Source organism: Seriola lalandi, unplaced genomic scaffold (assembly GCF_002814215.2).
Source record: "Seriola lalandi dorsalis isolate HSWRI2012SDOR001 ecotype SW California unplaced genomic scaffold, Sedor1 jcf7180002054885, whole genome shotgun sequence".
NCBI lineage: Eukaryota > Metazoa > Chordata > Actinopteri > Carangiformes > Carangidae > Seriola > Seriola lalandi.
The window spans coordinates 2,094,315-2,108,476 of record NW_019525437.1 but is presented as its reverse complement, the minus strand read 5'-3'; the positions used below and the strand labels follow the sequence as shown (position 1 = coordinate 2,108,476).

The 14,162-nt window shown below is 38.6% G+C and overlaps 1 protein-coding gene across 1 annotated transcript in view; it reads left to right on the top strand.

The window, feature by feature from the left end:
- Positions 1-2,033: 2,033 nt before the first annotated feature.
- LOC111671653 (excitatory amino acid transporter 5-like) overlaps positions 2,034-14,162 on the top strand; it is an 18,286-nt gene continuing 6,157 nt past the window's right edge. The window contains exons 1-6 of the mRNA XM_023428791.2: positions 2,034-2,317; positions 6,565-6,644; positions 8,888-9,103; positions 11,901-11,943; positions 12,023-12,230; positions 13,607-13,706. Of these exons, the coding sequence (XP_023284559.1) occupies positions 2,066-2,317; positions 6,565-6,644; positions 8,888-9,103; positions 11,901-11,943; positions 12,023-12,230; positions 13,607-13,706 (899 nt within the window). The 5' untranslated portion in view covers positions 2,034-2,065. The remainder of the gene's footprint in view (positions 2,318-6,564; positions 6,645-8,887; positions 9,104-11,900; positions 11,944-12,022; positions 12,231-13,606; positions 13,707-14,162) is intronic.

Below are 14,162 nucleotides of genomic sequence, written 5' to 3'. Positions count from 1 at the left end.
GATGTAAAACTACACTGAGATGGTTTTTGGTTCTTAAAACCACAAATATATCTTCTTATGGATCAACACTTCAGAAAAAACACAGGAAAAGAGGAAAATATGGAGCTTTAAGAACTTGATTTTTATTGGATGGGGTCTTTAATGTATAGGCTACTTCCCAGAATGCATTAAAAATTCTTTAATTATTTTTCGAAAATAAACAACATTATATGACAGGCTTCACTGTGTCTCACCAGAATCAACCACTTCTCAAATGTGTTTCCTAAACAGGATTTAAATCAGATTATATTGACACTCGTTTGCTAACAGATCAGCAAAGTCGTTGCTATTTAGCAGCTAAAATCATGCGGGATCAGACATATAGAGTCAGACCAAGACATGTGTATAAAGGAATGTGTTTTATCTTATTTATTTCTTGCTTGTTTGATGGAGGTGTGGATGAATTAATCAGTGTTAATCACAATGGGTCAAATTCACATGCTCCTACAACTGCAACTCAGTCACGTCTCCTGTCTCTGTCTCTGTCCATGTCCTGTGTTCATGTTTCCTCGGAGCAGCATCTACATCTGCAGCAGGACTCACTGACACACAGCTGTGAAGTCTTTAAAGGTGAGTTGTTAAAGTAGTACAAGCTTAAATAAAGGTTAAAACAAGAAACTGTAACCTCAGTGTTCATTGGACAAATTTCCTTTACACATTCTCTATTGTCCCATGGTTGAGTGTCATTGTCCTTATACAGGATTGCGCAATGAGATGCAGTTGTAGTGACTTTATATTACTCTCACTGAAAATGTATAAACAAAAGTATTAGGAACGACAGATCTCTAAACCTGCATTCTGAAGCTTCCTGCCCTGATCTGCTCTTATTCATTATTATTACTAACATTTTCTGCTTGTGTTTGTTAAAAATGTTTATTTAAATACGTTTATTGTCTTTTTGAAAATATTAAGCACTTTGTTTTTAACCCTAACTTTGTGTTACAGAGTTTTTTTAGAGAAAGGCTTTAAAATAGAAGAATAAAAGGTGAAGAGAGAAAACTTTATTAGCGATGATGGAAAAATAAACCTAAAAGTAACTATACTATATTTACAAGTAAAATATACAGTTGTACACAGTTTTGTTTGCATATATGTTTATGTAGCTGAGTCGCTCTTTCATGCGGTAACTTTTGTTTTAGAGAGATTAATAGAAAATGCAGCAGCTTAAACAGAGAACACTGTGTCTCCCATCACAGGACAATAATATGATGTGAATTGAATGTTTTTGAAATGTTCCACACCTCTGATGTTATTTAAAATCCAGATGTGGACCTTCATTATGCATTTTTTAATTAATGAATCCTTCCATTCATTTTCTGCTTAATAACCAGGTCCAGGCTCTGTTTAATGATTAATTAATGATGTTATTAGGAGGTACTGTTAGGCTTTAGACAGCTGAGAGGGAAAACAGGTCATGTAAATGTCAGTATTCGTGTAATTTGTATGTAATTCAAGGCCTAATGAACCTTTCTGGTTTTCACTGTCATCTTTCATACTTTATGACCATGAAGCAGGTTTAAATATCATTCTGTGATATTAACTTGGTGAATCTGCAGAATCAAACTTGAACACCCATATGACTTTAAAGCACAGAGAAATACTTTATAACTGCACACTGAAGCCTTTTCATGTTAAACCTCACTGAAAGAGAGAGTTCAACAGCTCCGTGTAAATCTGCAGGATCCTTTGACCCCTCTGATGACTCTTTGACCCCGGCACTTAAGCCAAAAGGAGTAAAACTTTAACAACAACAGGACCAGGTCCAGGAGCACGACCAGATGCCACAACAAAGGCGTGTGAGGTTTTATTTCACCTCCTTAAGCCTCTTAGTCCCTGTAAGTCTGCCTGCCTGCCCGCCTGCCTGCCCGCCTGCAGCCGCCCTGCAGCGCTGCCGTTGGCTCTAGTCACACCGTGATGAGTTAATCCCTCAGTGGAACTGCTTCGCTCGTCTTTGGCTTGCTCAGGTTTGTCATCCTGCCAGCCGCCCACACAAGCAGACAGAAGAACCACAGAAAACTTGGAAGGCATGGAGGACCTTCTGTTAGCGAGCGGCGAGGAGGAGGCGCGCTCCTTGCACAGTTCCTATGACCCGGGAAACGAAGGGAGGACGATGGGGGACCGACTCAAGTCCTTCCTCCGGGTCACGGTGAAGGGGGATCTGAGCAGGAACGTGAGGGATTTCTGTAAGAGGAACGCGCTGCTGACGCTGTCGGTTATCGCCGTGCTGACCGGCTGCACGCTGGGCTTCATGCTGAGAGGAACCCAGCTCTCCACACAGGTACTGTTCACATGGCGGGGTGACCCACCTCAGGCCAGGATTCACCTGCAGAGAACTTCCAAATCCCCATTTACCAAATTTAAAATGTCCCAGATAAACCTAATACCTTCCCATCAAACATCCATGTCGATGCTTCTCTTTAAATTACCTGTCAAGACTCAACCTGCTATAATGGACATTTCAGCTCATGTTTTTACTTTCCTTCAAACTTCCTGTTTCTTTCTGTTAAATTTCCAATTAAGATTCAGGATTCAAGATTTTTTTAATCTTTCCTTAAAATTTCACATTAAGAACAACTCATGAAATATTAGCTCCCATATGGATACTTACTATACTATACATTTTCTGGTGATACTTTTCCATAAATTTCCCATTGATACTTTCCTTTGACTGTTTCCCATTGATACTTTCCTTTAAATTTCCTGTTGATACTTACCTTGAAATTTCCCATGAAGCTCATATGTTGATACTTTCCTTTAAACTTAGGTTCAAATTTCCAGTTCCCTGACCAGTTAACAGTTACTGCTGGAATTTACTGTTTGCCAAACCCCCTATGTCAAAGGGCGTAGTAACTGAGCACAATTTCCAGCAGCAAGAGCTAGCATAGCTGGTTAGTATATCATTAGTTAACTATGTTTGTTGGGTTTTGGGTTAAAAGCATGTCCACTGTACAGTAGCTGTATAGTCTGGATGCTGTCAGAGTGGCTAATGTTTGTAGCTCTTGGGGTAGTTTACACTCCAGCAGTTACGGTAGCTAAACCCGTCGGTTAGCCCTCATTCAGAAACATCAAATGTGAAACATACTGTTTTAGAATACAAAAAAGTAAGTTAAGTAATTAAACCTTAATTAAATTGATATTAAAATAAAATAACAGTCTGATCTTAAATATGTCCTTATTGTACTAATAACACAACGACTAAATACTGCACTACAAAAGTATGGCTTTTGCTGAGAGCTGTTAGCTTTAGCCTCAGTCTGTTAGCACATAGCTAATAAAGCCTTCAAAGGCAAAGGTCAAACTATTTTACGAGATTCTTGTTTTAAAACAAAAAAATCAACCAGAGACAGCTAGTGTTTTCAACCAATTCATCCAGCTAGCATTAGCTTAATTAACTAGCTAATGTGGCAGCAAAAGTTAGTCATTTTAGGAAAATGGACGATTGTTGGCCAGAGGTGAGAGGCTGTTTTTGTCTGCCTGTTGTTTAACAAGTAACTTTAAGTCTGACGGTGAATCTACCCCTTTTATCACTGTAAACGTTAATGAGTGAAGAGCAACAATAGCTAACTGGGGCAAATATCAATAATCAATAGAATGTAATTTATTTTTTTCCTTTTGGTAATTAAAGTTTTAATGACAGTTGCACTTAAAATTAAAGTTATTTTTTCCTTATCAACATGGGAGCTACTGACCCATTCATTCTGAGCAGTACATGCTGTTCCTGTAAAAAACAGTGTCAGGGAGCATTAACAAGCACAGAGAGACTGCAGCCAGTCAAATCCACAGTCATTAATCCCTCCATTCAATAAGTGGCTATCAGCCACTTCGTCGCTTTCTTCCTCTCAGTGAGGGATGAGTTTGAGGAGCTACAACTGAATTAAATGATTAAAACAGGACAGATACAGATGCCAGATAAAGACGCCAAGGTAGTGTACACTGTATTTTATTCAGGCAGTTTGCAGCTTTTTGGGACCTAAAACCTGATTCCATTATTTTTGACTTCAGAATATTTAAATTCAAATAAGTGAACAAAAATTAAATAAAAAAATCAATATTTCAAACAGGAATTTTATCCCAAGCAGTGTGGCGATAGCTTTAACTCAACTTTAGACCTACAGTACATTTTGGGAAAATAAATTACAGAAAATAGTTGAGGAGCTAATTGAATTAGCACTTAAACAATCACTTCATTGGCATTTAGTAAACAATCACTTTACAGGTAAAAACATTATAAATAATAAAAGAATTTAAATAATTTAAAAATGATTTTATATAATAATAATGGTGATAATATAATAATAATAATAATAATAATAATATAAACTTTATTTGTATAGCACCTTTCGTACAAGAAATGTAGCACAAAGTGCTTTACAACAAAGAAATTACACCAAGTGTTTTACATGAAAAGACATAAAATGAACCATGAATCATTAAAATAAGTTTAAAAAATTGCTATAACAAGCTTTTATTAGGCAATATCTTTTTTTCTATTTTCAAAACCAAAGAAAATAATTAGAAGAATCAATAGAATAGAACATTTAACATTTAACAACAACAATTAATCAGTAAAAAAAAATAATGTTTCAACCCTGCAAATAATAAGCATTATTAAGACTTACTGTATATTTTACATGAAAGCAAATTCCCAATTGATTATGTTTTTTAAATTAACTTAAGGAGGAAATGTTTGAACTGCTTAATATCCAGTATCAACATATTTCATTGTTTCCCGACTGAATGAAATGACTGAATGAAATGATGAATCAATCAATCGTGAAACTCAGCAGGTTAATCAATAATAAAAATAGTTATTAGTTGCACTAACAAAGAAAAAAAAAAGAGCTACAGCACTGAATAAAAACAAGAGCTAAGAGTTAAATTAAAGTTAAAGTCAATTTATTGCATTAGATCAATTTAAATCTTAACTTTGATGACCATGATCTTCATCAGACTGGGTGAAAAATTCTCAGAACGTCCTAATCTTATTCACACTAAAGCCTTTTAAATGAATCATATATAATATACTGAGCATTTGGACTTTTAGTTAAAAATAGTGCTGTTTCTCTGTGAACTGTCTTTCCAGGAAGAATTGATCCGTCTCAGGAAGACTAAGTTCAACAGCAGCTGAATATAGAGTGGACAGAAACATGGAGGTCACGGAGAAAACACTTGATCTGGTTTCACATGTGGACTTTGTCTTTCACATTCACAGGATCTGTCTGGTGTTAAAAGGTAGTTTCCCAGGTTCAGGTGTAAGCAGGTTGCAGACGTGTCTCGTGCTCAGCTCAGAGTGAGGGAGGAAGAATAAATAAGCAACAGTGAGGAGGGTTATTTAGCTTCCTTTATATTTATCTTTTTTTTTAAACTCAGATTTAACTAAATTATCTCGTTGTATTTTGTACATTTATATTTTATATATTCTATTGCTTATTTTTCTGCACGTTTGCACATTTGTAAGTTAATCTTAAAAAACAGATGTGTTATAAACAATAAAAACTCATTTGAATAAATAAAAGTAAAAATATCAGTTTCACAAAGTCATAAAATCAGGAGACTCAGGAAGACTGTAGTGATAAAATACATTAAAAACAAGCAAATGCACAAGATTAAGAAAATGAAGCTGTGTAAATGGATTTATTTTGGTCTCTTGAGGGCAGATTAACAAGATAAAAACATATTAATGACATTATTACAGAAGTGCATTTTATTTGAGAAAGTAGAAATAAAAACATTTTGGAGACTTAATCTCGTACTTATGACTTGTCATAATGATGAGATCTGGACCTCATGATCAAAAGATTAAGATGGTTATACATTTGATAAGCCAGATGTTCCATGGTACTGTCTGATTTAATTGGCTATCCTATATAATAAAAATCCATGTAAATATCAATATAATTAAGTTTATTTTCAACAAAGCATCGTGTTATTTTGAAATCTTTTATTGTAATTATGAGTTAAAGACTCTGTAATTCCCTGTGGGTTTCACAAGTAGTTTTGATTCATTATTCATATAACATGTATTGATAAGTGCAGCTTTAAATGCCTGGACATAAATAGACTAGAGTTCCTTCAGGGTTTGAGGTTGATATCAGGGGCCCAGCAAACTGCTCACGGCTCCTTCATAACAAACCCGACTAACAGCAGCAACGCATAACTTCAGTTCCTCCTCAAGTTGAAGTGTGATCCTATAGATGTTATTCATTTTCCCCCTCAGGTTGGTCTATTTCTGTCTCTAAATACTACAGTACCCATGAGCCTCAGCGGCTGTTACAGTAGACAAACCACAGCAGCTGATCTATCAGTTCAACCTCCAGCTTCACCACAGTAGCAGAATCTGAGGGACCACAGTGATGGAGGCATCATACTGAAGGATGAACTGTAGCTCCCAGCTGCTGCTGATGATGACGATGATGATGATGATGATGATGATGATGATGATGATGATGATGACGATGATGATGATGATGATGATGATTGATGTGAACATTCACATGAAAACATTTCTCTCATTTCTCACCACAGGCCAAGATCTACTTCTCTTTTCCAGGAGAGCTGCTGATGAGGATGTTGAAGATGCTCATTCTCCCTCTCATCACGTCCAGGTAGGTCCATGTCCATGCTGGGATTAACTCCCACTAGCGTTTGACAGTTTCATTATTTCCTCCGACACCCAGAAAAACAACCAGCAGACTGTTGGTCAAACATACGTGTTCTACACTGAACAATCAAGTGATTACTGAAGAAAGTAACTGTCAGATGTCAGATTAATGATAAAAATAAATATCTCATACGACTTTGTATATTATTAAACCAAATAGATCAAACACAACTTTAAAACAAACCAGAATAATATGAACTAAATATGTGATAAACTGAAAAAACTAAAACAGGGTCAGGGTTGATATTCTGCTTTAGTGAAGATAACTGATGTGGAATAAACCTGGGACTGTTATTTCTCTATTTATCAGCCTCAGATCAGTTTTGATGCAGCAGATAACTGCAATAATCATTCAGATGTGAATACAAGCGCCAGAATTAGTGTGTTTATATGTTTATGTTTTTAATTTGAAAATTCCACCAGCCACTTGAAATGTCAAGGTGGCTGCCATTTTTTGGCTTTGGAAACACATATTTTACCACAGAATTTTACCCACAGATTTCAATGAATTTGTAATGTAACCCTGTTTTAGACTGTGAGTATTCAAATTTACATCTCTTACATTTCCTCAGAGCTAACCTTAACCCCAACATTTCTAATTTCTAACATATGATGTGAAAAATTCTGCATAACACACAATGTATCTGAAAACCATTTATTATGAATGATGAACCAAAAGTTCTGTAAGTTTACTTGTTTACTTGTCTTACATTAGCTCACTAGGCTTTATTACAGTGTACAAAATTTTGCCTTCTACATTTTGTTTAAATGATTGATTTGACACCTGGATTATTCATATGAGAAAATAGTGGATGAACTAAAAACAACATTTCCTTACTAGAAATGGTGGCCATCTTGAATTTTCCAGTGGCTAATGTGTTTTATCTAAAGAGTAACACCCAAGAAGGATTTGTGTCCACAATTGAAAGATTTCCCTGAAATATGCAGTTATCTGCTATTTGTAAATGCAAACATGAACGTTTCTCTTTCTTCTTGTTTTTCTAAACTGGGCTACTCCCCTCCAACATTTGGGATTTTTTTTTTCTTTATTGATAAGGACAGTTTAGGACCTGTGAGGCCTGATAGTAAATTCTTCCAAAAGAGGCTCTCTGGATTTATAATTTCAATAGTTTAACAAAGAGGTTGCAAATGACTATTTCAGTATGAGAGTTTTTAGATTTTTTAGTTCTTTTGTTTTGTAGTTTTTGCACTGCTTGTGACTGTTTACAGGTGTTTTCTTATTTGGTGACAAAGATTCAGCCTTATTGTAGAGTACAGTATATATACACTCAGTGGTCGGTTTATTAGGAGCCCCAGCTAAACTAAGTCAGTCTAATACAGCAGTCCGGTAATAAACCCTCCTGAAGGTTGTAATGTTCAGTTTGCGTTTCACAGACATGTGGATTCAGTTGTGTGCTCATTTTACTGCAGTTTGTGGTGCTGCTGAACTGTACTGCGTAATATGAACAGGTGTTTCTATTTCACCCCTCTTACGTATATCAGTGAAGGGTAGGCTGAATAACAGAAGAATCACAGACTACATCCTGCAAAATGATGACAGCCGACACATGAATTATCACTTCTTTAACACACAAACTGAACATTATAATACAGAAGCTCTGAGAGGCCAGGGAGAAAAATAAGGTTAATCAAAATTAATTTTCAAAGTCTGATCTGAAGTATTTTCTCTCCTGTGTTTATGACTTGAAAATAGCTGAAAAAGTTCTAAGTTACTTTTTTAACAGGTGAAAACAAATTGTTGTTGTAATACTCTTTTCAGTCGCAAGAGGCTGACGTGCACCACTGAAGTGATTTTAAAGGAGGTACATATTGTGTGTTAGCAAGTTATGCATGTCTTTCTTTTGAACGATATGTTCCTTGCTGGCTTGCGGGCTAATGTCTAGCGATAGTATAACTAATGCCAACAGCAGGTTAGCGCAGATCAAAATACACTTGTAGTCAAAGTTTCGATGTAGAAAGACAGAGAAGCGGTGGTTTCACTCATTCTGTAAAACACCCTGATGAAAATACTTTGTTAAATTAAAAGCCTCTTAAAGAAGAAACAACCAAATACTACTTATTGTTTTCACAGCGTGATCGCATATTGTTTGATTTCCTGACAGCAGGACATCAGTTCTGATGTGGTCACTTGATCTCCCGTTGACTCCCCCTCTTTCCTGTGTGCAGTTTAATGTCGGGTCTGTCGTCGATGGAGTCGAAGGCGTGCTGTCGCATGGGGGTGCTCACCGTCACCTACTACCTCTGGACCACCTTCATTGCCGTGGTGGTCGGCATCGTGCTCGTCGTCATCATCAAACCTGGCGTGGGGACGGACATGGAGAGTAACCGGCTGGGAGGGGGGCCCGTCATGACCTCGGCCGACGCCCTGCTCGACCTTATCAGGTGAGGCAGGAAGTGGATGTATAGAATGTGTAGAGGTGAAGAAAGGTCAGACCTGGGATTTTTCTGGTTTCTGGTCTGATGGTCCGTGTCAGTGCATCAGGTGCATGGTCTGACCCTGCAGGTGGTTGCTGTTGCAGTTTAATTTCTCGGAGACATGGTTGCAGCAGATGTGTAGTTATCGAAACACTTAATTGTCCTGACCCTTTGTCAATGCTCATATTAGCTGTGTCCCAATCCAGAGGCCACATCCTTCAGAGGACTACAAAGATGTGGCTCTTCGTAGCCGTCATAGACCATGAAGGCTGAACTGAAATGAGAGTAGGGTCTATAAAGGATTTTCACTTCGCGTCCCCAGCTTTTTCCGCCCCTACCGTTTGTTAAAAAGCGCTGCTCCTGTCGCCTAGCAACCTTCACAACTTTTTTTTTACAAAAACTTGACGCTGAGCCTCCTCCGAAAAAAAAGACGACTTTGGTAAGATTCCTCTCATGAAATAATGAAGTAAAATTGCATTAAGTCAGGAGCTGTGTCTCAATTCAGAAGGTGCGGCCCTTCTTAGACTGCAGAGGCCGAACTAAAATGAGGCAATCTGGTCTACGGAGGATTTTTGCTGTATGTCACAAGCTATTCACGCCCTTACTGATGCATCATAAAGCTCTACTCCAGCTGCCTAGCAACACTGACAACATGTAACTTTTGTATCACAAAAACTTGAAGTTTTAAGGTCCTTGGTTTTAACAGTTGTACCGTTAGATGTTGAACTGAGCTGAAACCCAATACTGACATTTAACAGTGTAATCCTCAGGCTCTCTGTGAGTGTTGTTTGCTGCCATATTATTTTCATTAGCAGCATGCAATGAATCTTGGGATATGTTGGGCCACGAAGGATCCACCTGTTTGAGAAGGACGCACGGTCTAGTCGCACCGCTGTGACGCACTCAGTCTTCAAATGTACCTGACTGCTGACCACACGGCTGCTTCCTGTCACAGTAAACTGAATATCTTTGGGTTTTGGACTCTTCATTGAACAAAGACATTTGAATCCGTCACATTGACAATTTTCTCTGTTTCTTGACATATCATAAACAGGTAATGAAAATATTCTTATCCTGCAGGGTTTGACTGTCTGACAGTTGACTGAACATCACTGAGCTCAACAAAACATAGAAAACAAACCGACACTCACAAATCAATCCAATTACAGACGGAGCTGATCAGTGTATTTTTAGTAATCCTGCGGGGATAAGTGACAGATTAACTGAGTCAGCGGCGGTGGGCTGTAATGATCTCTGCTGCGGCACGTTGGCAGGCTGCGCCCTCGTGCCTCGTCCGAAAAACACGCCCACAACTGAAGGTCTCACGAGCAGGTCGACGCAGCATCATCTTGTTGACTTTTGACCTCTGCCTCAAGTCAGCTCATCTGGACTGTTTCCCCTTCTCATTCTGCTGTGTTTATCCTCCTGTTGTCCAGTGTCACTTTTCTTCTCTTAACATATTTATAAAACGTAGAATAGAAAAAGGGAAATTTTCCTTCCACCTGTCACCAGATGCTGCTCATGGGGGAATGTAATCTGTAATAATGGGGACTTCAAGCGGTGACAGTTGAAGGGACGTCTGCGGTGTGACGTGATGATGTAGATTCTATCTTGACACTTCCCACCGTTTTCAGCCCAAGCGTCTACTACAGCCGAGCGCAAATGATACAGGGACAATAAGGGCGTCAACTTTTTCTCTAGGGCAAAAGTGAACCCAGCACAGTGTAGGTTTTTCAGTGAAGTGTTACAGTCCTTACAGTATCTAACTTGTGTAACTAAAAGTACAATGATTCCCTCTGAAATGTCAGAGTAGAAAAATAAAATAGTATAAAATGGAAATCTCAAGTTAAGTACAAGTACCTCACAATTGTACTTAAGTACAGTACTTAATATTGTTCAGTCACCCAACAGGTAAAACTCCTGAATTCTTGAGTGAGAACAAAGAATAAACTATAATGTAAGGCTAAAGTCAGACACTAGCTAACATTAGCATTCATCCGTAGATACTTGACACAGTGTAATTCAATCACTCTGAAGGTAAAAAGTAAGTACACAGGAGCAGAGACTTGAGGGCGGAGCCACTGATGTTCCAAGTCTCAATGTGGGGGGTTACACTCCCCAATGCCCCCTGTAGAACCCTGTCCTACAGGAGAACGACTGGTTTGCCGTAGTAGACAACTGAACTGCAACGTTAGGAAATGTTAAGATGGCATCTAGGACAACACGTTACACCATAGCCATCCCTTAAACCTTAAATTGCTTAATAATCCTTGTCTCTATCACGTCTTTTCCTCTACTGAAGTTGGCATACTAACCAGCTAGCCACGGCTCGTCTCATCACTTTCCAAAAGTGAATCACTGTAGCGTCCAGTCTACCCTTTACATGTAGCTGCTCAGAGGATGTATTATAACATCCTGTCTTGTAAACACAATGATGGCTGAAGCTCTTGTCCAATCACAATCACCACCACCTCCTCCTGGCAAGAAACCGCGTTCAGCAGCAGAGAAAAGCTACACATAGCCATTTACCATGTTAGTAATAGCATCATAAGCACATTTGATTATAAGACACTCATAAGCAACTATAAGATATTTATAAGAATTTATAAAGGCTTTATTACCATTAACTGACCCTGCTACTAACTGGTTAACCCTTTCTTGAAGCAGTTCTTTAGTCTGAATTACAGCTGATCTTGTTTGTGTTGAATATCTGTGCAGTCGTATTCTTCAGTAAATAAAATCCTTGGTGCTTTTTCCCCAACAGAAACATGGTTCCCTCTAATCTGATCGAGGCCACGTTTCAGCAGGTAGGAGAATAGCTGAGACACACTCAGACCAAACACTTTATCCTTTCTTCCTCTAATAAATCCGACTGTGTTTCCTCAGTACAAAACAGACCTGATTCCCATCCTCAAAGTCCCGACCAAAACCATCCAGCCCAACTTTGTCTACATCGTCCCCGATGAGAGTGACCCTAAAGGTCGGACGGTGTACCTGGAGCTGACGCCAGCACCGGAGGTCCTGTATAAGACAAGTCCCGGAAGCAGCCAGCAGATGAATGTCCTTGGCATCGTCATCTTCTCTGCAACCATGGGTGAGCAGGACAGTTCAGTACATCAGTGGTTGACACGGAAAACTCCTTTATCAGGTTCTGATGTTTACAGGATGTCACTCATGTCTGAGAAAAGAAGATGAAAGGGTCTATCCAAGATGTCTTCTTTTAAATTTCTACATTTTTTTAATATCTCTATATAAATGTCAGAGTTTGAAGTTTTTGAAGCTCAGTTTATTGGACTTCTGCACAGGCTAAATACAGGATTAATACAGGAGATCATTGATCTTGTTTGTTCTTGACTCGGAAACAGTGGTTTGACAAAACAATCTTAACTCAAGATCCACTTACCAGCTTTGTCCTGACTTTCTAACTGCATCTTAAAGTTTTCCTCAGCATGTGGAGTTTGTTCAGTTTATGTTATGAGTTCAGGTTTTTAATCCCATCAAGACAATAATTAGAATTTTAAAGCTCCATATTTTCCTCTTCTTCTGTGTTTTATTTGAAGTGTTGATCCATAAGAAGATATATTTGTGGTTTTAAGAACCAAAAACCATCTCAGTGTAGTTTTACATCTCCTCTCTCAGGCTTCTCTCTGGAGCTCTATAACAACAGGTCGGTGAGCCAATCAGAAGAGAGGAGGCTCTGAGCCTCTCCTCTGATTGGCTGTTTTCTGAGTGATCCAATAATAATATAACAGATTTCAGGTAAACACTCAGAGAAACCAAATCCTGCAAGGTTGGATGGTGGGTCCAGGTGGGCGGGATTTGGGTCGTGGCTGAGACCGTCGTGGCTGACAGCTGGTTTTAAGGCTCAGTGTCTGAATACAGGCTGTGTGCATTTCTCTGTGGACTGAGACTTTGATACGTTCACAGTATTAATATAGAACCTAGACCTGATCTATAATCAAACTACACATGCACATCTACCTTTAGACTGTATGGATTTTTAAGGAAATACTTCTTAAAACCTCTTATTTAAAGTAGCTGCTCTACGTTTCATGTTCACCTTGTACTATGTTCAACAGGTGTTTATATGAACATTTGATCTCATCTTGGTTTGAAGTAGAGATATATGATTTGGGTTCTATCAGATGTAGTCACGTTGCCTTGTAGCTGCTGCCACGTGCAATGCAGCTGGTTATGACTGACTGGACCGATCTCATCAGACAGGAGTAAATCAGTTTTGGTAACCCTCACTGATTATTACTAAACCTTTAGGGTTCTCAGTCTGAGTCTGTTCTCAAGTCTGAACTGACACGTATGGGACTAAACTTTTTACATCTAAATTTAATGTGTAAATTTCCATCAGTAATGCTGTAATCTTATTCAGTGTGTCGTCATCAAAACTCTGATATTCTTTGTTCCTGCAGTGTGATCTCCACAGATGATCAGTGTGAATATAAACTGTCGCTGCAGGTCTGTTGCTGGGCAGGATGGGAGAACGAGGAGCTCCGCTGGTCAACGTCTGTCAGTGTATCAACGAGTGTGTCATGAAGATCATCAACGCTGCTGTTTGGTGAGCAGAGTCACGTCTTCCTCACCACCCTGCTGCTTTTTAAAGCCAGTACCTTAATGATTATTTGATTAATAAGTGAAGAAGCTGTAATCCTGTCAGCCTCACTGTATTATGAACACATGAACCCTGAAAATTTAATTCATGTTCATTGACAGAAAATGCTCTAAAATAAATACAGCAAGCAAAAACTAGTACAGTTTGGGCTCTAAAGATTATTGTTGCCTGAGAAACCGTGTCATCTGCTTTTTCTTAGAATAATGAAATTTCACATTTACACACTTGAATGATGCAGAGAAGGGTGAGTAGTGTCTGTCAGGCTGTGTTCAGGTCTGACACTCTCCATTAATCTAATTTAAGATGAAGGTTTAGGGAAGACTTTAAGTGTTCCTCTGGAGTTGGCAGCTGGACACTCAGAGGACACTGACTTCACTACCACCCCCCCCCCCCCCCCCCCCC